Genomic DNA, 23,900 nt, shown 5'->3' with positions numbered 1-23,900 from the left:
TAGGAAGCAGTGGTGGTTTTTACAGTCCTGTTTAAACAGCAGAGGTTTATTGTGATGAACTTGTACTCTGGCATCCCTCCAGCTTTACATTTAACCTCGGGAAAGCTATTTTTAATCCTTAAAACAACCCTTCACTTCCTTCTGAAAGGCAGGGATTCTGCTCACAGCTAATGATGAAACCTTCCTGCCTTGCAGCGGGTTAAATCTTGCACCAGTAGCTCGGCTCAGAGGCACGTGGGAAAAGTTACCCAGCAAGTATGAGAAGCACCTCAGAGACCTTCAAGATCTTTTTGATCCGTCTCGAAACATGGCAAAATACCGCAACATCCTCAGCAGCCAGAGCATGCAGCCTCCAATTATCCCGCTCTTCCCCGTTGTCAAGAAGGATATCACGTTTCTGCATGAAGGTAATGTCAAACAGGGAGAAAATAAGCAGAGCACTGAAGAAGCTTTAGGCCTTTCTTCAGTGCTCCTCGTGTCAACACCTGTCTAAGGAAGCTGCCACCAGTGGGATGCTTTTGATGGGTCCTTTGTAGGAGTAAAGTAAAATAGGACTCAGAATGCTGAGTGGAAGAGACTGATCCTAGACAGAAATTAAAAATTAAATGCATATTTTTAATATTTGAAAAGCAATGCTTAGTCTTCCTCGGCTGTCCTTAGGTTTAGGGCGGAAGCATAGGTGAGTGCTGGCTGGTAGCTGCACCGCTTCTAATATATTCTCTCACAAAAACCTTGTTGCTGTGATGTTTCCAGGTTTTCATTCCGTGTTGTGGCTTTCAGGCAGCTCCAAGGATCCAACACCTCCTACTCCCGCTTTCAGCATTTCCAGGGGGTTTTGTTTAGACGTTTCCATTCTGTTCGTTTACACAAAGTCCTGTTCACAAGTGGCTGAGGTGAAACATTTCCAAATATGCCCAGTCCTTGGTTGTGATGGCTCAGAACTGTTTGATCTTCTGTCCAAATGGGAATGCTGTCCACATCAGCTCTGTATTTATATTTTAACATCACGCCAGTGAACTTGGGCATGGTTCACTTACTCCTTTTTCCTCTTACTGCTACTTGTTAATTTAGAGATAGATTACCAAGGGCCAATACAAGATACCAGTACAAGGTATCCATTTGTGTTGTGCCAGAGCTTCCTGTTTCCTTGCTGTTTTGATTAAAAGTTTTGCCGATGGAGGGCAGGGAGGGCAACACAGGGTGACTCTAAAGAATTTCTTACTCTTTTTTTTTATTATTATTATTATTATTTTTTTCTCTTATGTGTGTGTCTCCACTGGGCAGGCAACGACTCTAAAGTGGACGGGCTGGTGAACTTCGAGAAGCTGCGAATGATTGCCAAGGAGATCCGGCAGGTTGTGAGGATGACCTCGGCCAACATGGACCCTGCTGTGATGTTCAGGCAAAGGTGTGCACTGGGAGGGGCTCAGCTGGGGGGAGCTGGGTCTGTGTGGTGTCTCACTGTGTGTGTACCTCCCCATGGACATTTACCATCAAACCACCCTCTTTGTTAAATTGTGCCAGTACAGGGGATGCTTCCCAGACCTGCTTTTCATGACTAATAAAACAAATTATTGGCTTTAAAACACACAGAAGGGTAGGTTCTAATTTTAGTGATACATGTTGTTGGCTAAATGAAAGTGTTAGTGTCAGTAGAATTTTGAAAGAGATGTAGTGTTAGGGGAGTTTAATACCTATATATGAGAGAGAGAGATAAAAAGCACTTAAATCACCCATATATAAATCTGAAATGTTGCTTCAAAACAAAAACCCACTGATAACATTAAAATCAAACAAAATATTACTTATTTGTTCTGAGTACAGCTCGTTCCACCTACATAATGTTTGATGTTCTCAGGCTTTAGCAGGTGGAGGGTGTGTTCTTGGCTTATTTTTCTTATTTTTTCTTTTTATCTTGATGCTGAATATCATCAGGCTCTGTGTCAAACTGCAGAATAAAAGCAGCATAATTTCTTATCTGGTGCTGATTAGCTCTGGATTATGTGGAGTAGAACTAAATGATTTCCTGCATCCATTTTCTTCCCACTCGCTGGCTGAACTAAAAGCATCAGCAACTCTGCTGTGTCCATCCTGACCCCGTAGATCCCTGCAGGAAGGGGGTGTTCCCCTCTCCTTGCACTTCAGTCGGCCTGGAAGTGACAGTCCAGACAAAACCCCTGAGGGTGCAGGTTGGGTGGGGAGCTGGGGACAAGGCAGTCTCTGGTTTGTACTTCAGAAAATGAGCTGCACCCCCAGCTGTGCCGAGCTCAGAGCAGGCACAGGGCACAGGTTTGGGGTGAAGGGTGCTTCATCCACCCAAAATTCCAGCGCATGGGTCACCTGTGCACCACCTGTAATTCTCTTTGGGGTGTGAATTGAGTGGCATCTGTGCAGTGGAAGGAAACAGCACGTGCAGGGATGCAGAGTGTGTGCAAGAGATGTGGTTCCAGGGGTCAGGATGCACAGAGGATCCTGGTTTTGTTTGCAAGGCTGACTGTCAGGAAACAGAAGTATGTTTTTGAAAGACAGGCATTTAAAACCAGCCTGGATGGGGCTCTGAGCAACCTGGGCTGGTGGAAGATGTCCCTGCCTGTGGCAGGGGCTGAACAACGTGAGCTTTGAGGTCCCTTCCCACCCAAACCAGTCTGTGGTTCTGTGAGTCTAAAAATGGCCCAGTCGAGGTTTGAACCAAAAATAACAGATCCTTCCTAATGTTATTTAAGGATGGATTTGTTTCACAGTGGAGATTCACCTTCATACCGTCGGATTGGATTTGGCAGAATTTAATTTTTAGCCTAAAATTATTAAGCTGAGAAGCTGTGATTGCTTTTCAGAAACTTTGGCATTCACAGCTGAAATCAGTCTATAAATAAATTTCCCTGATGGCCCATGTACTTCCTAAGACCTAACGAAGTCTAATCATTAAATAAATTTAGTAGTAAATAGTTACCTTTAGTATGTTTTTCAGAATTACAGAAGAGATTTTAATGACCATAATTTAAATTATGCACATTGCCATAAACTGCTTAGGCATCTAATATTAGAGATAGTGCCAAAGATTAAAAGAAAATAATTCCATGTTTTCACATCATTTATATTCATTTTCATCGCCTCTGGTGTTTGATCTATCAGTTTATGTTATGAAGCACCAAATAAATGCTTTTGAAGATGAAAAATTAACAAGAAAGGATGCGTATTAGTGGTAACAGGAGACTTGCTCACAAGTTCATTACTGATTAATAGAGAGCATCCAGGCTTTCAAGGTGCATTTGGCAACTCGCTTGTTTTCCAGCAAACAATCAAGAGAAAACAACATCATAAACTTCAATACTGATGATGATTTCTCATACACTTCCAGCAGGCCTAATGCAAAGAATAAATAAATTTAATCCCACTTTTTGCAATATGAGTGAGTTGAACAGTTTTTACTCACTCCATCAAAATTGAATTTGACTTGCAGGAAAAAAAAAAAATTAATGCAAGTTTGATTTTTTCAATTCATAGCTTAAACCTGAACAAAAAAACTGATAGATGTGCTTCCATATTAAAGTATTTGCCAAGTCCTGCCCTTGCATTCCATGAAAACATTGTGTTATTGTTTGAGAAGAATTTTGCTGTATAGAGATTTTTTCTTTTCTGTTCTTTCCTGTCTACATCTTTCTTCCTGACTCTCAACTGTTTTATTTTTTTCCTGTGCTTTTCTGTTCAAATACATGCTTCAATGTATATGGCTCTTGCTTACAGGAAGAAGAGGTGGAGAAGTTTGGGGTAAGTGTAGAGCTGAATGCAACTAAGATAAATAAAGATTATGCAACTCTTAACATAACTGCATCCTCCTCGTTAGTGCATGCATCTGAAATACAGCATGCATTTTATTAACCCTGCAATACCTGGGTTTTTTGAAAGCAGGAATAAGGGGTTACAGCCAATGTTTTACTGCAGCTGTGAGAATTCTGAGTTGCTTTTGTGTAGCAGATACGTTGTTTGAGTTTTGGCTTTGTGCATAAAAAAAACTCCTGCTGTGCAGTTAGATTGGAAGGCAAACTGTTTGGGGAAACAAATGAAATAAATAACTTGCTTTTTAACGTGTTACAGAAAAGTTGAAGCCATTCTGCATTTTGAACTATAAGGACACTTGCAATTGTGATAATGATGCAGTAATTCCCCCCCCTGAAGTTTGTGTTCGAGCAAGCTTCAAAGTATTTATTTTTAGTATGTGTTTAAAATGTATCTCACGTTTCCTACACCCAAATCCTCGTTGATTTCCCTGGGAGTGTTGATTGTGCAAGGACTGGATAATGAAATGACTGAAGTTGTGATGTTGACTGGGGAAACTCCTGACTGGCCCAGGGTGGTGATTTTAAGACAACTGTCATTGTAGCCATATTTTATGTGTCCTTATGTGTGTTTCTGCCCATAAACTGTTACCTCTGTGCCTTTGCACAGCGAGAGGGGCAGTGCCAGTCAAACTGGGTGGGGGGGGAAGGTTTGGACACTGCTCCCTGCTGCTGGTGTGGGTGCCCTTGTGGGTGCTCACAGGGCAGCTCGTGGGGAGAAACACCCACAGAGCCAGTGGGATTTCCACCCCTGGGATTGCTGTGAGCACGAGGGAATCGGGAAAAATCATTATTGAAGGAAATTGAATTGAATTAAAATGCCTTAAAAAGTCAAGTACGGGCTTGAAAGAAGAACAGTGTGTACATAAGCAATGGAATATTTATATCGTTAAAAATAAACATAATTTCATGGTCATTGTAGAATAGGTATCAGCTTTGTCCTTACCCATAGGAGACAGGAGTGTCCCCTTGGTTTGGGTAGCTGTGAACACTCCATCATGCCTTTTGCTGCTCCTTGCCTACAATAACATGACTGTTTTATTAAATTAAGCTGTAAATTGCTGCCAGTTTTTAAGCTTATATTTTCTTTCAGATTTATTTATTTAACATCTTTCAAAATATTGCAGTCAGCTGTTTTCCACTACTTATTTTTTAAGCTCAGTGTACTTGATTCCTTATATTTGCTCTAACAACGTTTCATTCAGACTCCTTTGGCCATTATGGCAATTCTGTGCCTGATGTTGTTTATTCTGCCACTTGTGATTCTGTAAACACACAAGATCTTGGTAGCTGTCTTCACAAATACTGTAGCTTTAAAATATTCATCTGAATGTTTAAAAATCCCTGCAAAACCCCAACTTTAAACAACTTTATTGTGTTCTCCACTTATTTAAAACCTCTGGCAGTTGAAACAGAGGTGATGTGTGTGTGAGCTGAGTCCAGATCAGTTGCTTGGTCACTCATTCAGTGGGAGTGACTCTCAGGGAGAGTAACTCGTGTTCTTTAACATTTTGGGGATGATTTATTTTTGCCATAGTTGCTGATGGATGTGGGAGCTCAAAATTAGGAGTATTGAGGAGCACTGTCTTTCTCAGATGCAAGTCTGGGTTCATGTGTGTTATCACTGCCTTCCCCACCCCTCTGGGATACAGGTTTTTAATGAGCTGCTCTCCTGTCAATGCTTTTAGTTAAGTGCCTCAAATGCATTTTGTACTTGTAACATAATTTTGCCCCTTGTTTAGCCGTTGTGAGAAGCCCAGTTTTTAGGAGTTTTTAGGAGGATCACAGCAGTCACTCACTTCTGTGCTCAGCTGGAGGTTTCTGTGTAAGCCTGATGCACACAGTGGGCACCAGATTCCTCAAACCAACAGAGTTAATGAGTTTGCCCACTCTTACAGTCTGCAGCTGAAATGGTAGAACTGTTAAGGTTGGGAAGGACCTCTAAGATGGAGTCCAACCATCAGCCCTGCACCATGACCACGTTCACCACTGAGCCGTGTTCTCCAGTGCCATATCCACGTGTTTCTTGAACACTGCCAGGGATGGTGACTCCACCACTGCCCTGGGCAGCCTGTTCCAGGGCTTGACAACCTTTTCCATGAAGAAATATTTCCTATTATCCAATGTGAGCCTCCTCTTGCCCAGCTTGAGGCCGTTTGCTCCGGTGCTGTCAGCTGTGGGTGTTGCAGCACAAGCCTGTGGTCGGTTAGCGGAGCTGGACGGGTTCTGTGCAGAGCATTGCACCTCGTCCTTCCCAGTTCCACACTTCCATGTGCAATCCTGTCCTAGGCTCAAATTGCTGCTCTCAGTTTACCAGAATATTTCGAGACAGGTGTTGTTATACTGCTGTTCATCTTTTTAACTCATTTGCATCAGCATGCACTAGCCCTAACTGGAGATTATTGGTATTAATCTGCTTTGGCCTGTGCTACTGTAGAGCTCCTCACTGCTGCTGAGAACTGAAGCTTTACTGCTTTGCTCTTCTCTTTTGCAGGTCTCTGAGCCAGGGCAGCACGAACTCCAACATGCTGGACGTGCAGGGAGGTGCCCACAAGAAGCGTGCCCGCCGCAGCTCGCTCCTGAACGCCAAGAAGCTGTACGAGGACGCGCAGATGGCGAGGAAGGTGAAGCAGTACCTGTCCAACCTCAACGTGGAGACAGACGAAGAGAAGATCCAGATACTGTCACTCCAGTGTGAGCCTGCCTACAGCACTTGTAAGTGCAGTTCCTTCCCTAGAAACACTCATTTAAACTCTTTCTCCAAGCACAAAATACTTCAGCAAGTTCTGGTTTGTCAGTTCACGTGCTTAGAGCTTCAGCAAGACAGCATTTATGTTCAGGTCTTGGTTGAGCTCAGAAAACCTCTGTGGTGGTTTTCCTTTTGCCCTTTAGTTGCTAAGCTGTGTGTCTTTCCATCAGTCTGGCAGGAAATTCAATAGTACATCAGCTCTGTTCCTGCCCCGCCGTCCTTGTGCAGAATTAGGAGGGATAAAAGTAACGTTTACCATATGAACAGCAGGAAAATGAAAAGAGACAGAATCAATACAGAAACTGCAATGAATTTCAGCTTAGAATAAATGAGGATTGTTGAGAAGCTGAAGTTAGGTCAATATTGACTGATGGGTTTGATGGGGTTTGACAGGCAAGAACTGAGGGCTGCAGCAGGACAGTTCCCATGATTTGAACTCCTGTCAAGCAAACTGTTGTCTGACCTGCTGTCTTACACAGTTCAGTAAGTTCTTACTTAGAAATTAGACATTATAATTGCATTTTATTTTGATACTCTCTTGAAAGGTAGATTTGTTTCAAACCAGAAGAGTGGCAACCATGCCAAGCAAAATAATGTTCCGTGCTTGTCCTTTGTCCAAATGTAGCCCTGTAAGACTTTTATGTCCTCCAATATCACTTTGTCAAGATAAGTTAAAAGCATGACTAGGAAATGGCATCTCAAAGATAATATTTTAAGTCCTTGCCATTATCCAGTATTAAGAATGCAAATCCTTGTTATTCCCCTAAGGTGCCTCCTTATGCAAATTTATTTTTTTTTTAGCATTTCCTTTGAAATAGCACTGAAGTAGGAGACCTGGAAATGGCCATAATTAACTCCCTTTTTAAAAATGTTAAATTCTCTGTGTTTGAACCCTTGATAGATGATCTGTGTGCATTTGTGACAGGTGGCCATACCATGCCTAAGAGACAAACATAAATGTTTTCAGGTTGTTTTAAATCAATTAAAATCTTGCTTGCACAGTGCTAGCCACAGGTGTTTGGAAGTAAAAATAGGGAGTTTATAACTCCATGTAGTGAAGCACATCAAGTCCTTTTTTTTTCCTTAAATGTAAGAAAGGAAAACGAAGGTGAAAGTGGATAAACAAATAAATATGTAATAGAGTGGTGTATTATTAGAAGTACCTTTTTGAAAACTGGGAGAGAATCCCTCAACCCCAAAAAACACAGAGCACTGAACTGCTCACAGGGATGTTCCTCCACTCTTGGTGGATTACCCATGTTTAAATTTTGACCAGGGAACTTGGATTCAGGGAGCCTGGCACAAGGCTTTGCCATTTTTGGGGGGCAAAGAGGTTGTTTTTTTTTTTTTGCACATGCCCAGAAAGGCAGGGGTTCAGTCCCAACTCTTACCTGGTAAAGAGCTCCCAGCCTCGCTTGCAGAAGGAATGAGCAGCAGTGATGCTGCAATCCAGAGTTTTCCAAGGGAATATAAGGAGAAATTGGATGGCCTTGACTTCAGAGCTTATGAATTGCTGTGTGATTAGAGCAGGAGCTGAAGCAGTGCCCTGTGCTGTAAATCACTTGTGCCACCTAGTGAAACGTTAATGCCAACTGCAAAACAACCTGATTTTGAAGGAGATGCTGTTCCTTATGTACAAACACCTAAAATACAGCCTCATGGGAATAAATAACATTTTACTGTCTGTTGATTAAGTATCTCTATGGCACTTCAAAGAATTTAGGGTTATTTTTTTAAAGCTGTTTCACACAACAACATTTTCAGTGTGATGAGATTGGTGTGTTTGGAATAGAAATGGTTTCAAATACGTTTTACCTTCTTTATACAGTGGTTCCTTTGGCTGGATGGTTGTACTGTAATAATCCTGCCATTCAAAGTGCAAGGTATTTACATGCAGTTTTTCCCTGACAGTGACAAAGAATTTAAGTGAGAGAAGAGGAGGGAAATCCTCTGAAATGTCTCCAGTGCCCATGAGATCAATTGGCCAAACCACAAAAGCCCATCAGCATCAACAGAACCGAATGAGTCAAGTCCTTCAGGTGCCAACTGTGAATTTGTACCCCAGCAGGAAAAAGGGGCTGACAAAGGATCATGTCACGTTCAGTGAGTATCCAGCTCCCCTGGCTGGGGAGTTTGAGATGGGAGTAAATGGGACAGAGGAGCTGGCTGTAGCTGGGTGGTTTATGTAAGATATCATTGGGCTTCTCTAATTAACTGATATGGTCCAGAAACTTTGCTCACAGGTGTTTCTGCATTCCCGTGTTTTGTTCAGTGTTGATCTAACAAATTACTGAGAACTTGAATGAACTCCTCAGCACTGTGTTCTCTGCAAGGTGGTCTAATAGTGAGCAAGAAATACCAAATCATCAGTGGGACCCTTTAGCTTTTGCTAAACTGGCCAGGCTGTGGGTGGTGCCCATGAGTGCTGACTTGAGAACTGCTGCTTGTGAAGGTCCTGAACTGACCTGTTGCTGTGGCACACACAGTTTTTTAACACCGTCCCAGCAGTGCACTGGGCAAGGGTTTCCTCCAGGCTTTATCCTTTACACAGTTTTTTTGTTACACAGTCCTCTGCCAAAACCACAACCAGTGTATCCGTTGCAGTGGTTCCTGTTGGGGCCTGGATGTTTCAACACGCTGCAGATGAGCAGCCAGCAGTGGCCACAGCTGGTCTGATCTAAATTTAAACTAAAATGGAGACTGCCTCCACATGCTGAATCCTCTGAGCATCTGCTCCTCTCTTTGCTGAATGCTCTGGTTGTTCAACACGGTTCTTATTTGTAGTTTAAACAGATAGCAGGAGCTCAAGAGAAGAGCAGTATCAGTAACTCATTCCATTGTTTTCATAGGTACAGGCTCCCCACAGAAGTCCTTAAGCTTGTCTGAGGAAGTAAGTAGTAAGAAACAAACAGATGACACGATGTCCATGGCATCCTCTTTGCACTCCAGCCCACCTGCTTCTCCTCAGGGCTCCCCACGCAAAGGTAGGTGAGCTGTGGGGATGGTCATGCTGTGTGTGAGCCCCAGCAGCTCCAGCCTGGGGTGAACTGAAACCAGGGTGGGCAGTGGCAGCAATATTTGTTCATAATGACATGTAAGAGCCACAGTAGTTTAGAATATTCATGTAAAGAACAGAATTGTGTCATTCTGTCAGTAGACGTGATTTTCCAGTGTATTGATATGTTTTGGCCATAAAAGTCACTTACTATTTAAAAAAGGGAACACTTGTTTTCTTAAAATATTGCCTAAGTGCTTCTGACAGAATTCCCAAAAGATCTGAAATGCTGACACCTGCCATCATGTCAGTTCAGATTTAGGTGGCCACTTAAATAAATGGGATCCACAACCCTGGGAATTTCTTGAAGATGACAGTTCTGCATGGAAACTGCAGCTGTTAAGACAACCTCTAATCTTGCCCAAGGTAGCTGGAATAGCAGGTGATGAGATGGAGGTGGAGGTAGAATGGTGTCAATAGTTCTCCAGGGCAGGTGGTTTAGGTTTAGTGGATCCATCTAAATCCTCGAGTTGCCGTTCATATTTTTTGTTCTTGTGCACAGGGCTTTGTTTACATCCCTGTCTCTCATGATGCCCTGAGAATCCCTTTATTTTTGATGTCTTCGTCTTAAAAGACCTGCATCACTTCATCATTAGCCAGCCTTGGATGGGAGTTCATTTGAAATCTCTTAACAGCACTCATAGTCAGCTCGGGTGGTCGGTGTTGGATGGTGTAAGGCCTCTCTCCCTCCCTCCCTTCTGTGCTGCTTGGACTCACTGACAGCCCAAAGCGTTGGCATGGCATGGCACGGGGACCTGCTGCATCTTCTCACCCTTTTCAGTGGGAGATCAGGCTGGTCCGTCCACTTCTGCCCTCACAAGATCCTGTTGCCTTTAGGAGAATGCCACTTATTTTAGTTAAACACAGCATACCTATAAAAAGCTTAATTTCTTGGGTTGCCAAACCTCGCTCCACTGAGGCTTCTGAGCTTCGCTTATAAACATGTTATTTTTGTGAGCTTTCATCTGGTTCTTTGAAAATAATGTTTTGTTGCTTTGGGATTATTTCTTTAATTCAACTTGATTTCGGCGTATTTTTAGCACTGATGTAATTTGACTGAGGTGATCCGTATACCTTGTTGTGTGTGTTGTGCTAACAGCTCATTGATCTAAAATTAGGTGCTTCACAGACAGCTGAAAGACATAATTTTAGGCATGAACACATTCCACTTAATCTTGGATTTCGTTTTCTTTTTGAGCTATACCCAAGTGATATGCAAATGGGATTGAAGAAAAAAAGGGTTTGAAATTAGGGTGTTATTTTTGTTGTTATTTATCTCGTCACTTATCAGCACCTGCCTGTGTCTGCTTTCTTGCAGTTGGCAGCACGCAGAGGTCGGATACCTGCAGTCAGATGAACCTCTCTGGCTCGTCCTCGTCACTGGCCAGCGAGACCAGCAACAAGAACAGCGGACAGCGCAGCTACGGGATAGGTGGGGCTTATTTACAAAAGAGAATTCGGATGATTTGCCAAGCCAGAGACAGTGCTGAGAAAAGTGCAAAGGCAGACAGAGAGGATGAGAGTGGAGAGGCAGAAGCTGGGCATGAGCCCCCAAAAATAAAGGGATCACGCTTTAGAAGACTTAGGGAAAGAAGCTTCTCCAGGGAAAGAACACCTTTTGCTGCGAAAAGGGAAGCAGAGCACACTGAAGCCTCAGAAAGGAGTGAGAACCAAAAGGACAAGGACAGTGATGCTCTCAGTATCTATAGCAACAGCAGTGTGTACACACCTCACTGCCTGTGCACCAAGTCTAGAAGAAGGAGGAAGACTCTATGATCTATTTTTAAAAGAAAGACTGATGTCCACGTTGTGTCAGATGTCCTATCTATTTCAGCATTATTCATTTACGTGTTTAAGCTGTTTAATGTTCTTCCCTTCCAGATATTTGTGTCAGTTCTTTATAGGTAATCACCCTTACAGTGCAGTGAAGACAATAATGTGAAGTTAGAAAATCAAGGAACAGGTGCAGTGGCAGTTCAGTTACTTAGTGTGTCAGAAATGCCAACAAAACAGTAAGTTCTGCAATGTTTTCCTAATTAGACAGTCCCTGATATGATGTAAATCAAATGCTCACTTCCAGCACTGGTGTATTCTGCATTGGTCACATCTTTTGCTGACCTTTTCAGCCCAGCAAACACCTGCATTGAGTCTGTTTATATGTATGTGCTGTTACTTAATGGCCCAATTTTCAGGTAGTGTTAATCTCTTTAATGAAGAGGAGCCCTTTAGTTCTCCAGATCTTTGAAGTTCTTGAAAAACAGTGTCTTAAAATTGAGACACGCTGAGAGCATTTTTCTGCAGTACAGTTGTGTAAATTTAAAGAGTCCCTTAAAAATGTAAAGAATATGAAATATTAGTTATTGTCAAAGGAAAGGAAATGGAAATTTAATCTTCAAAATGCTGCTCTTAATGGCATTTTTCCATTCATAAGGTTCGGTCCTGTAGTCTGATAATATTGATGTTTAATGCTCATATTTGCTCTTAAAACCCTACAGCAATGATCAAAGTTAAGCTGGGAAGTCTCTCAAGTTATGAGCTCTGTGCTCAGTGGCAAGTGTGCCAGTGGCTCCAGCTGCCATATTATATTCTCTCTGAATTTTTTATGGACTTGAGGGCATCAGTCTACTGTGTTAGGTTGTGTGTATCACTGGCATGGCTTTTCCACTGCCTGGTCATTTCACATTTTCACCTGATGGATGTAAATATGTGGCAGTCCAGCTCAAAGGCACATGTGCAGGAGTTTAGGAGAAAAAAGCTTATCTGAGGTGTTGGATGTATAGGGCTATATACATTATTTGTGTTTGAGATAGGTTATTTGTGGGGAAGGGTAAGCCAAGCAGAGAAAAATACATTGTAGATTCTGCTCTGAATCTTGTGGGGTCTTCAGCTGTTCCCATTCAGTGGGAACAGCACTGGAAGTCTGGTCCAGCTCCTGCCAAAGTTGTATTTCCTGCCTTTGCTCCCTTCCCTGTTAGTTTTGGAGCAGATAATAAAGCTGAGAAGGACCATATGGCCAATCCCCGAGTGCTAATCGCTGGCTTTTACCTCAGTCAGCATCTCCTCCTCCGCTGCCAAAATCTTTTCTGAGTCTCGCACGGCAGTTGGGCAGAGGGACAGTGGGAAGTGTGCTGTGCTTGTACCAGAGGAGTCAGCACTTGCAGAGTTGGAAAGATTTGCCCCCTCTGCAGCTGCTGATCCTGGTTAGGGAGGTTTAAGCTGTTGCTCTGGAGAGGGATGGAGTTGCAGGTGGGTTGTTGGTGTCACTGGACTTGCATCAGTAAATAAATCAGTGCTGATAGATGCTTACCCACAAACCTCAGTGGACTGACTGTGTGCAAACAGGGCCTGGTTGTTTCTCTTCTAAGCACCCTTGCTGTAATGCACATGTCAAAACTTGTTGTCACACCTCTAAAACTTGAGTTGCTCTTTGACCAAGGTGTCCTCTCCCCTCCTTAGGCTACGCCCTCATACCTTCCACTAAATCCGACAACTTCTCGGACTCCAGCCACAGCGAGATCTCCTCCCGCTCCAGCATCGTCAGCAACTGCTCGGTGGATTCCATGTCAGCAGCGCTGCAGGACGAGAGGGGCTTGTCCCAGTCCCTCATTGGGGTGGATTCCAGCGGGGCAGAGAGGAAGGAGCATCCCCAGCCGCTGGTGGATTATGGCCAGCCCTGCCCAGGGTAAGGTGCAGCTGGCTCTGGTTGGCTCTGGGGTGCTGCTGCCGGGAGGGGGATGGAGCTGTGGCCAGGACGCTGCCCTGCACTGCACTGGGATTATTAACTGGAGAACTGGCTGGCTGTGCGAGCCTGTTTTCCCAAGAACCTCACAGTATCACCTGGGGAGACCACAGCGTGTTCCCATCACTGGGGTTCAGCTGGGCATCTCTTGCTGGAGACTGCAAATGTGTTAAAAGCCAGGATGGTACTTAGCAAATTAGTGTCGTGGTGAGAAACAGCAAAAGAACAACAGGAAATTATCAATTCTCTCTGAGTCAGCAGTGCCAGTCACTTAACGTGCTCTAATGTGATTTTTAAGGATTTTTCTAATTACCATTTGTTGCTTAGGCAGCTTTCTGGAAGCTTTCTGCCCCTGACTTCCTGAGAGTTTCCACACAGGAGCTCTTGTTACTTTGGTGAAATGAGAATCTGTGCTGAAATGATGCTTTGAACTGGAAGGTTTTGGTTTTGTCTTACTGGACATAAAACCTCAATCCATAGGAATTCATATGTCTTAATATATCTTGGGATAGCATTTTCTGTCCTCAGATGTCTTGGATTCAGCTACATGAGAGGTGCTCCTTATATTTCTAATTTTTCCAGCTCACAGAATCACAGAAGGGTTGAGGCTGAAAGGGACCTTAAACATCATCTTGATCCAATTCCCTAAAATGGGCAGGGACATCTTCCACTAGCCCAGGTTGCTGCAAGCCCCGTCCAATCTGGCCTTGAACACTTCCAGGGATGGAAAGAAATGACTAATTCCATTTATTTTATAAGGTTAAAATGGGAATTTAAAGATGTGCTTCATCAAAGAAAATATTTCCCTTTTCTAAAAGGCATAACACACAGTGAGTTTACATTTCGTGGTTGTTTCTTTATTCCTTAGTTTCAGTGGGGTTTGGAGGGAGAAAGTGGGTTTTATCCTAGAACTTACAAAAATTGAAAAGCAAAGGGAAAAAAACCCTTGTTTGCCCATATTTAAGAAACATTCCTTGATTTCACAATGTGTCAGTAAACTGCTGAGGGAGGGTGTTGAATTTTGATGTGCTGCCCATGCATTTGTTAACACACCCAGAAATAGTCAAGAGACTGGAATAATGTCTAGCAATCATATCTTCATGTATTCCAAACTCATGCAAACCTGGCTTTATTTTTTACCCCCTTAATTATGCATTGAGAGCTACTAGAGCTTTCAGCAGACATTTCTTGAAACAAGAAATTTTGGACTTCGCTTTTCAGAATCTGTTGCTCCAGATCGTTCCCACAAATGTTATTTATGTCCAATATTTCCAAATGTTCTTGAAATATAACTGCCCCCACCCTGTCTAAACAACTTGATGTTTCTGCCTGTGAAGGGGTTGGGTTTTATTCTAAATACTTATTTTTAGCTCATAAATCTAAAGAAACAGGTGGCAAGCAGCATGAAAGAAAGAGGCAATTACTCCTCTGCTTTCTGTCAGGCACTGTCTTACTGTTGTTGGTAAAGCTTCTGTGGACCAGATTTATGGATCTGGGGTCCAGCCTGGAAATGCATGTTGCAAACTTGTTATTCCCATGGGAATGACTTCCCTGCTGCCTGTGCAGTGATGAGATGGGAGTGTCTCTGTCAGTGCTCCCTGTGCCTTCACCTTGCTGCTCAGCAAACCCAGAGCTGTCTTTAGAACCGGCTGATTGTCTCTGGGCGCGTCTCTCTTATTTTAAAAGCTCACAAGTGGGTTTTTTTCCCCAATTTCTGTTGTTTTCAAATGTAGCTGGTCAATCACTAGGCCTGCCCTGATCAGAGGGATGGCTTTCACGTCCTCCATGAGCAGCGAGGAGATCTCCCACGAGCACATCACGGTGGAGGCAGCAGACAGCGGCCGGGGCAGCTGGACGTCATGCTCGAGCAGCTCTCACGACAACTTCCAGAATATCCCCAACCAGAAGAGCTGGGACCTCCTCAACTCTTACCGTCACACCCAGCTGGACGGACCTATAGCTGAGGTGGATCCCACAAACTGTTACTCTGAGGAGGGTTATTTGTATTCCGAAGCCTTTTCCAAAGCCAACAGGCAGTCGAAAGCCAGCGTGGAGCTCGATCAGTCCCGGCAGAGCTGGGCCTCCTCCAGCTCCCTGTCAGACACCTACGAGACAAACTATGGGACAATTAAGCGCAGGGGGCTGGAGAACTCCACAGCAGAGCAGACGGAGGTTTTGGACTCTAAACCAGGCGCTGATACGACTTACAAAACTGTTACTTCCAGCACAGAAAAAGGCCTGATAGGTAAGCCAAGCCAAGAACTTATGGAAGCTGCTACATCTGTTTTTCGTTTTGGTATTAAGTTGTTAAGAAATGACATCAGCAGGTCTGGGGCTGTCTGGCATGTTAAATTCAGCTTCTCCCGTGGTTGTGGTCAGAACACTGCACACACACTGTGTTTTCAAGCCACCGTTACAGATACTGAGGTAATAAACGAGCACACTTCCTCCCCATCACTTCATGGGGCTGCAGGAGAGCTGTCTTCAGGAAAATGTCAGGCAGTTCCTCTCTGTAGTGCAGCTTTTTGCTTTCTTTTGGAAGTACACTCATCACTGTAGATGTTCCCCTGACAAGGAGCAACGATCCCATGCTCCTTATAATACAGACTTCCCCAGGAACCCAGAGGGAAAAGCGTGGCTGCTGAGTGCTGTGGAGCTCACCTGCCCCTCTGGGGCAGCTTTCATCCACAGGGCTTTGGTCTCTGGAAGCTCAAGGGCAAAGCAGATTCCTTTCCTGTCTTTGCTATTCTAAGCTGCCATTTATTTGATTATACAGCTGCAGTTTGGCTCAGTATGAAAGGAGAAAAAACTTTCAGATATGCATAGTTCTATCAAACAAGATGTTCTACCCCTGGCCTAGTGAGCTCAGCAGCCAAAACTAAAGGAACTGTGTTAGCAACAAGATAAAACCTGGAATGCAAAGCTTTCTAAGACTGTAAGCCAAGGGTGCAGCTGAAATGCAGTTTAATTACTGCCTGGATTGCTGGAGGGGGTTGTGTTATCAGAGGTAATTGCCTCAATGAACATCGCACGTAGGGCGGAGGTCTTGGATTGTGTTCCCCCTCCTTGGCTTTGGAGAAGGAATCGTGGGGGAGCCTTGCAGAAAACATGCTAAGGCTCATTGCTGTGCCTGTGCTCTGCCCTTGCAGCCTGCCAGAGCTGTTTATGGCCTGTTTCAGGACATGGCATGTCCACTGTTCAGGCTGGACTGTCTTTGCTCACAGCTCTTTGTCTTCTTTTTCATTCTGTGTCTGGTGAGGAACCCTTGGCACGTGTGTGTCTGCTTAAGGAAAGATCTGATACAGGTGGAGAGAGTTCCTGGTTTGCAGATGCAAATCTGTTAGCTGTTCACCATCACACAGTATGCCAGAGATATTTTCACTTCATTTCACTGTTTGTAGAGTGTTATGAATTGAAAAGGGACACATTATTCTTTCATTACTGCAGCAGACTAAAGGTCAGCTCTAGAGAGCTCCTTTGAAGGAGAACATACCCACCCTCATCAGCCCTCCTGCAAATCCAGCCAAGGCTGAAGGTTGAGGGTCTGCTCAGAGTGCCCAGCCCTTCCCCATCCCTTCCCTTCCCCTGCTTTCTCACAGAGACCCCATTCAGTGCTAGTTCAGTGAAAACAAATCCTGTAATTCAGCAGTGTAAAGCTCTTCCTGTACCCACGTGTATCTGTTAAACCCCAGACTGACTGAATTTGGTTTGGGTTATTTTACTATCAGCCCAAGCATGAACTGAGGCCATCAGCCATGAACCAGCTGATACCAAAACCTGGAATCTCACCAGCCTACTCCTTTTCCATCCCTTCACATTCTTTTAAGATAAGAAAATATTACAGTTGCTGAAATAAATAAAATATTGAACATGCACTGTTTAAAATGGATCCACAGGAAGAATGCAAATTCACTCAACTAACAGATTTTAAAAATTATCCTGGCTTGGAAACTCTCCTGTTGCAACATGTCCATGGAAAGAGCCCGGTTTAACATGCACATGAGCCCCAGACCTGGGCTGGGAGGGAGGGGAGGCAACTTGAGAAAATTTAGATTTTGGGTTGAGAGCCTTTGGGACCTGAACAGGGCAGGAAGGGAGAAGATGAATTACGAGGCATGGACATTGCAAATAGGTATTATTGACTGGAGCCTTTTCATGACTGCACAAGGTGTAAGAAGGCAGCCTTTCCAAAGGCTGTTTCTGTGACTGTTCCAGGTTATTTCTCACTTGTAAACAGACAACAGAGTTTTGAGATAAGGGTATAGAAGAAAACAAAACAAAAAAAACCTAAGACATTTAAAGTGTGGATGTGATAAGCCATTATTAACTGTTGGAAAAGATAAAGTAATGAATGCAGGCTCAATATACCCTTTGCCTCATAGGAGCAATTTTATGTGCTGCTGGCTTTTTTTATTCCCATAGCATAGCTGTATGGTTTCATGTCTTTATGCACACCAGTTGATACAGCGATATTTTATTCTAATGAGTTTCTGTTAAGCCACTGACCTCTGTTTTGGGTGATGGAGTGGATGTTGGAAGTCAGCCAGCAGTTCTTGCTGTGCAAAGTGACCTTGGGCCAGGTGCCCTAATTCCTCCTGTTGCAGTTGCCCAGCTGTAGCAGTGGCAGCAGACAGGGTTTGCTGGCTCTGCATCCCCCAGACAGCTCCGTAGTGGTGCAGTGGGGCTGCACGAGTAGGGACTATAATGACAGCTGTTAATTGCAGTCTGAATGCAGAGAAGCCTACAGTTCTGTTTCCACTCAACTGGCATCTCACCTAAGGAGTTCTTGGGTTCTTTGCTACTCTGACTTCTTAAAATAAGCAGAAAACAGCAATGAAAGCACAAATACCTGCTGCTGTCGTTTATAACCGGTGTTTCTGCATTTGCGTTTTGTTATCAGTTTCTGTTTTGCCATTGTAACATTTCATGATTTTTTAACGTTTTGTTTCCTTTGTTTTCTTCTTTAACATTTCCATTGCTTATTTCTTGTGCCAGTGTACTGTGTCACCTCACCTAAGAAGGACGATAGGTATAGGGAGCCACCGCCCACCCCTCCGGGATATATGGGGATTTCTTTAGCGGACATAAAGGAAGGATCGCCCCACCACCCGCACCTCAAACCTCCAGACTATAGTGTGGCAGTGCAGAGGTCAAAGATGCTGCACAGTGACCTCTCTAGACTTCCAGCAGCTCCTCTGGGTGGTGACTGTCTCTCCTCGAGGACGCCCCAGTGGCACGGCCGGCAGCCGTCCAGCCCCAAACTAGCAGACATGCCTGACGCAGATAGTGAAGAGGATGGTATGTGCAACACCTCGACTGCTGGGGACTCTGGGCTCACAACCACCTTCTGGGCATTCTCTGGGGTCGTTCTTGGAGATTAAGGCTCGGTTAATCTCGGGATATGCAGGAGTGTTTGCATGGCTCTGTATATCATGCAGAGCTGTGTGCATGGATATACAGGTTGAAATCACGAAGAATGCCTTCCCTTTGGGAACAGCATGTTGGCACTGAACAGATTCTAAATTATATATTAATAAATAAATATATATATATAAATATACATATAAGATCTCCCAAAGTACAACCGAGACACTTAAAAGCATGTAGATGTTGTTTTATTTATTTATTTATTTAGCTAAAATCTGTCCCCTCTCAAACAGTGAAGGGACACTGACGGGCTGTAAATGACATGTGGAAAAACTCCAGCCTCTCTGGATTGATTAAGTGATGTCCCAGTGGTTTAGGCTGGCATCAGGGTGATGTCCTGAGTGCTTTGGATTTGGTGAACTCCTTTCATTTATTGAGCTGCCTTATGCCTCAACAGATATTTTTGGAGATCAAGTTTAAAAACGTTGAACAAAATAATAGTGAACTTCTGTTCTTCTGAAAAGTGCATTTGATGAAACCTGGGTTCTCTGCCCAACTTGACCTGACAGTGTCTCTTCCAGTTCAGTTTTTTTATGATCTTGTTTGAAGCAACAGCCAGTGCTGCCAAGCACAGCATCTGTGGGGTGACCAAAATGTGAGAGGGTGTTCTGATAAAGACTGCTCTTAAATTGTGTCAAAACTAACTTCAGGGCAGGGGAATTTCTGCTTAATTGTTTATATGCTGATTTGCTTTTAATACCCGTGCACCGATGGGATCTCTCTGTACCCTTTGATGGTGAATTCATTTTTTATTGGAATGTTTGATCATTTCCTTCCATTTCAGTCTGGTTTAAAATGAGCCTGGATTTAGATTAAAACAATTTCTGATGCAAAATGATCGTATCTTGGCCCTTTAAAATATCTGAACAGTATTTAACATATATATTAGTACTGCAGCTCAAACTTACAGTAAAGGTAAAATTGCCCAGCATTAATTGAGTTGTGTTTTTGATGTCAAAATAAGGAAGCAATTGCTTCAAACATTTTAATCCAAATTTTTCTAAGCTAAATTTCACCATACACTTTTAGAGACACCTATTTTACTATTTTTAGAGTGCTTGGTTAATTCGAATTTGAGATAAAATGCTCACTGCATGGGAATTTGCTGGCTTTTCTCCCAAATCCGTAGCTTTTGGCCTACTGGGATCTGCATGCTGGTAGATCTTGGAGGATCTGGAGTGTTCTGTTCTGCAGTATGTCTTTATCCTACGATGATCATACCTCAGAGTGCAGAACCCGTGGCTGCCCCAGCCCTGGGAGTGTCCAAGGCCAGGCTGGACAGGGCTTGGAGCCACCTGGGACAGTGGGAGGTGGCCCTGCCCACGGCAGGGGGTTGGAATGGGATCCCGTAAGGTCTCTTCCAACCCGAGCCATTCTGTGATTGCTTGAGGATTGGCTAAATGGTGATGTGGGATCTGGAGTGATCAGTGATAAGGACAGTGAGAACACGCTGGTGAAGTGGTGGGGCCGTCACAGACCCGCTGTGATCACATCACTGGGCGCTGCTCTGTGCCCTCTGTGCCCCAGGGGGGCTCTGCTGGAATGACTGACCGTGTCTCTTGTCTTCTTTTGCAGAAGATGAACAAGTATCAGCAGTGTAAGCGTTGGGCTGTTTGTGTAAACCACTGGCAACCCAAGGGATGTGGGGAGAAAGGACCTCGTGGTTCCGTTAGCGACTGCTAACGACTTGCTGCTACTGACCTCAGACCTTTGCCTCTGCCATGGACCAGATGGAACGGGTTGGATTCACCTCTCTACGCCCTCCTTCACTCTGCCACCCCCCCAAGCAAGCTACTCCTGCCTGTGAAACAGAAAGTCACGTTCAAGGAGCGTGCTGCCTGCCTGGATACCAGCACTGGTACCCGGGGATGGACCGAGCTTCGTGCACTGGGGAGGATCAGCTGTCACCACCACATGAAACTCGAAAGCATTCTTCTGTATGATACCATATAATCCTTTGGTAGTTTTCCATTGTCCTTATTTTCTACATGACCGTTAGAAATCTTGAGAGTGTTATTTTATGAACTTAAAAAAAAAAAAAAAAATTATGTCAAAACGTCAGCAAAAGCGAAGGACGTTGCTGAAGTATCTGAAAATAATTTATTAATTTAATTTTTTTTTTTTTAATGGGAATTTCCTTTATTTGTGTTGGGAGTGCTCTGGTTGGCTAATATAAATGTTTAGTCAATGTGACAGTAAATTAGCTACACGTCCACTGTTGTGCTCTCAAAATAAACACAGAAAACTCCAAGTGGGCCATTACCAGGTGCAGAAATCCACGGCTTTTCGAGCGGGTTTAGATTTAATATCAGTAGAACCCAGAGCCCTGCAGAGCAGAGGGTGTCAGGCCCTGCTCCCCTCCCACATGGACACAGCAGAAACCTCCTGCCCTCCAGAGATTTCTGGGATTACTGTAGCTGCCAGCCAACTGAGGCAACAGTGGGTGCTCTCCTCCCCGTTGAGGAACGTGTGAGGTGTGGAAGCCTTAGCTCTTGGGAGCATTTTGGGGGGGGGTGTGAAGCTTTCCCAAAAGAGGTTTTGCCCTGCAGAGTTCAACATGCAAAACACATTCTAAAAACCGAAACTCAGCTGTGTGTTGTGGGTTTTAAGATCATCCCACACGTCCTGGCCTTTTCCCAGAGTTGCACAGGATTTAGGTGCAAAGGTTATCTTGGGAAGAAAAAAAAAAAAAAATTATAAATCACGTACATTTCGCAGTAAAATTTGTGAAACTGAATATTAAATGGCATAATGCTTACATAAGACCATAATGCATTTTATGATGGGTTAAAAAACCCTGTGGTGTTCATCTGGAAAATACAGATGATCTCAAACCATTTTATTTTAAATCCTAGTTGAAAATCCTGGTGGTGGTGTTGTCAATGAGGGTTTGACTTACAGCCAGCCAGTATTAACCCGTGATCCTCTAGTTTGACTATGGTCAAAAAAATTGCTTCTTTGACTTTGCTTTTAGCCAGCCAGAGCTCAGAGGGATAGAACTGGAAATAACTGCAGGTTCTTTTCTTTCTTTTTTTCTTTCTTTTTTTTCCCCTTTTTTTCTTTCTTTCTTTTTTCTTTCTTTTTTTCCTTTTCTTTTTTCCTTCTTTTTTCCTTCTTTCTTTTTCCCTTCTTTCTTTTTTCCCTTCTCTTTTCCCTTCTTTCTTCCTTTCTGCACATGACACCCCATTCTAGTGTTAAAATCAGACATGAATGTGTGAATATGTATTTAAACATTTAATTGTAAATCTTTGTTGTGATGTTTACAGCCTAAGCTAGGAAGATGATGTTTGTCATTTTTACAGTGCCTCAGAACTGATTTCTATATCCATAGTCGTGAAGAGCTTTAAGGGTTTTTTTTTTTTACCTGTATGTGTGCAGGGGTGCAAGGTGAATGCGACACAAGTACCAAAAACAACCCAAAGCCTTTGATGTGCTTTCCCCATAGCAGCCTGGGGCTGATGCAGCCAGGTGGATGTGTGTGACCCAGCCTGTGTCTGCACTGGGAGCAGTGCCAGCTTCATCACCTGGAATGTTCCTGGAACTGGGGAGGTGTAAATGAACAGTCATGCTGAGGAGGGGATGCCTAATTTATAGCTGATTGGTTGGCTGTATGAATTTTTGGCACAAGTATCTGAGAAGCAAATGGTTGGGAAAAAAAAAATTCTATTAAAGTCCACTTGAGGTATAGCATAATAAACGCATTTTACTTTTTCGGGGCCTTAATGAATATAATGAACCTGCACAGGCCTTAATGACTAAAGATTAATGCAAGTGTCAAAGCAACGCAGGGCAGAGCCAGTGCTCCAGCACATGGAATATTGAGGATAGAACTGTTAAACTGCTCTTTCTGTGGGATGTAAATGCAGGTCTGAGCCATCCCACTGTCCGCTGTGGTTTCTCGTGAACTGCCACGTGGAGACAACAGGCTGCGTGTCCAGTCAGCAGACGGTGTGTGTTGTTCCAGGTAAACCAACCCACACGGTTCCACGGCCTCGAGGGGGTGAGCTGAGCTGATCTCAGCCCGCTGAACGAGAGGATAAGGGATGGGGGTTACTGGAGTGGCTTCCTTTTCCCCCAGAACCCAATAGTGCTGCTTCTGAGGACACAGGGAAGCCCCCTGGGGGAGCGGGGTCGGGGTCTCCTCTGGCTGTCAGCAAGAGCAGCTGCATAAATCACCCATCCAGACATGGTGTTTGCACATCAACAGCCTCTGCCTGTTCCACAGGGCTTGGCAGCACACTGCAAGGTTCTGAAATGAGTGGAAGTCTTGCTAATCATATTTCCCTAATAGCCAATACAGCTGGTGTACATAAATCATGTGTAACCGATGGACAGATGAGCTCCTCCTGCTTCTCCTGCCTCGCACAGTGTGGCTTCTCTGCTGCTCCTTGCTGGGCTTCTCTTTGTTTGTTTGTTTGTTTGTTTGTTTTTGCCTCCACCGATCACATTGATCGGGGCGGAGAGCCAAATGTAGTGTGTCTGCTGTGGGTTTGAAGAGACATTATCCCTTTTTTTGGAAACTCAGAGGCAGTGGAAGTGGTGGTCAGTACCCCAGGTGGGGGCTCTGGACAGGTACCTGGCGTGGTACCTGTGCCAGGTTCCTCTCACTGGGGCTCAGGGGGTGGTGAACAGCCCGGGTGCCCTCGCTGCCATCCCTGGGTTTGCTCCCTTCCTGCTCGTTGTTTGCTCTTGACTTGTGGGTGGAAGATGCGTTTCAGATTTATGTGATTTAAGCACACCGTATTTTTTTTATAAATCTTAGCTTCCAACTAAAAGCCCTGAGGAAGCAGTGTGGTTCAGTAGAGCTGATTTGGCCTCTCTAGTTGCAAAAAAAAAAAAAAAAAAAAGGGTAAAATGGGATCACTGAGCCTCTGAGCACCACGTTCATCTCCCAGATACACAAAAGGATGAAAGGGCAATGACTGTGGGTGTTTGGAGTTCACATTTTTACAATGTGGACAAATTTTGGGTGTTTGCCAACAACAGCTCCTTCCTTTTGCCTTTGCTCAGCTGAGGAGTTTGTAGATGCAGCCTCACCTTGAGTCCTGTGTGCAGTTTTGGGCTCTACAATATAGAAAAGAGCACCCAGAGGAG

General features: G+C 44.0%; 1 protein-coding gene across 6 annotated transcripts in view; it reads left to right on the top strand.

Moving 5' to 3' along the window:
- Positions 1–22,499, top strand: part of RAPGEF6 (Rap guanine nucleotide exchange factor 6) — a 113,626-nt gene extending 91,127 nt beyond the window's left edge. For 2 of the 6 annotated variants that reach the window (XM_027899799.1, XM_027899798.1), the window contains 11 exons: positions 196–407; positions 1,285–1,408; positions 3,745–3,768; positions 6,331–6,551; positions 8,497–8,688; positions 9,435–9,569; positions 10,959–11,072; positions 13,097–13,322; positions 15,113–15,624; positions 18,375–18,677; positions 20,382–22,499. In XM_027899799.1, coding sequence (XP_027755600.1) covers positions 196–407; positions 1,285–1,408; positions 3,745–3,768; positions 6,331–6,551; positions 8,497–8,688; positions 9,435–9,569; positions 10,959–11,072; positions 13,097–13,322; positions 15,113–15,624; positions 18,375–18,677; positions 20,382–20,407 — 2,089 coding nt within the window. In that variant the 3' untranslated portion in view covers positions 20,408–22,499. Of the gene's footprint in view, positions 1–195; positions 408–1,284; positions 1,409–3,744; positions 3,769–6,330; positions 6,552–8,496; positions 8,689–9,434; positions 9,570–10,958; positions 11,604–13,096; positions 13,323–15,112; positions 15,625–18,374; positions 18,678–20,381 lie in introns of those variants that run through there. The other 4 variants (XM_027899801.1, XM_027899800.1, XR_003573033.1 and 1 more) reach the window with 3 other exon arrangements.
- The last annotated feature ends 1,401 nt before the right edge of the window (positions 22,500–23,900 follow it).

This window comes from Empidonax traillii, unplaced genomic scaffold, assembly GCF_003031625.1.
Source record: "Empidonax traillii isolate 1590-97213 ecotype Southwest subspecies unplaced genomic scaffold, ASM303162v1 scaffold689:size842923, whole genome shotgun sequence".
Classification (NCBI taxonomy): domain Eukaryota; kingdom Metazoa; phylum Chordata; class Aves; order Passeriformes; family Tyrannidae; genus Empidonax; species Empidonax traillii.
This window is presented reverse-complemented; position numbering and strand designations above follow the sequence as displayed.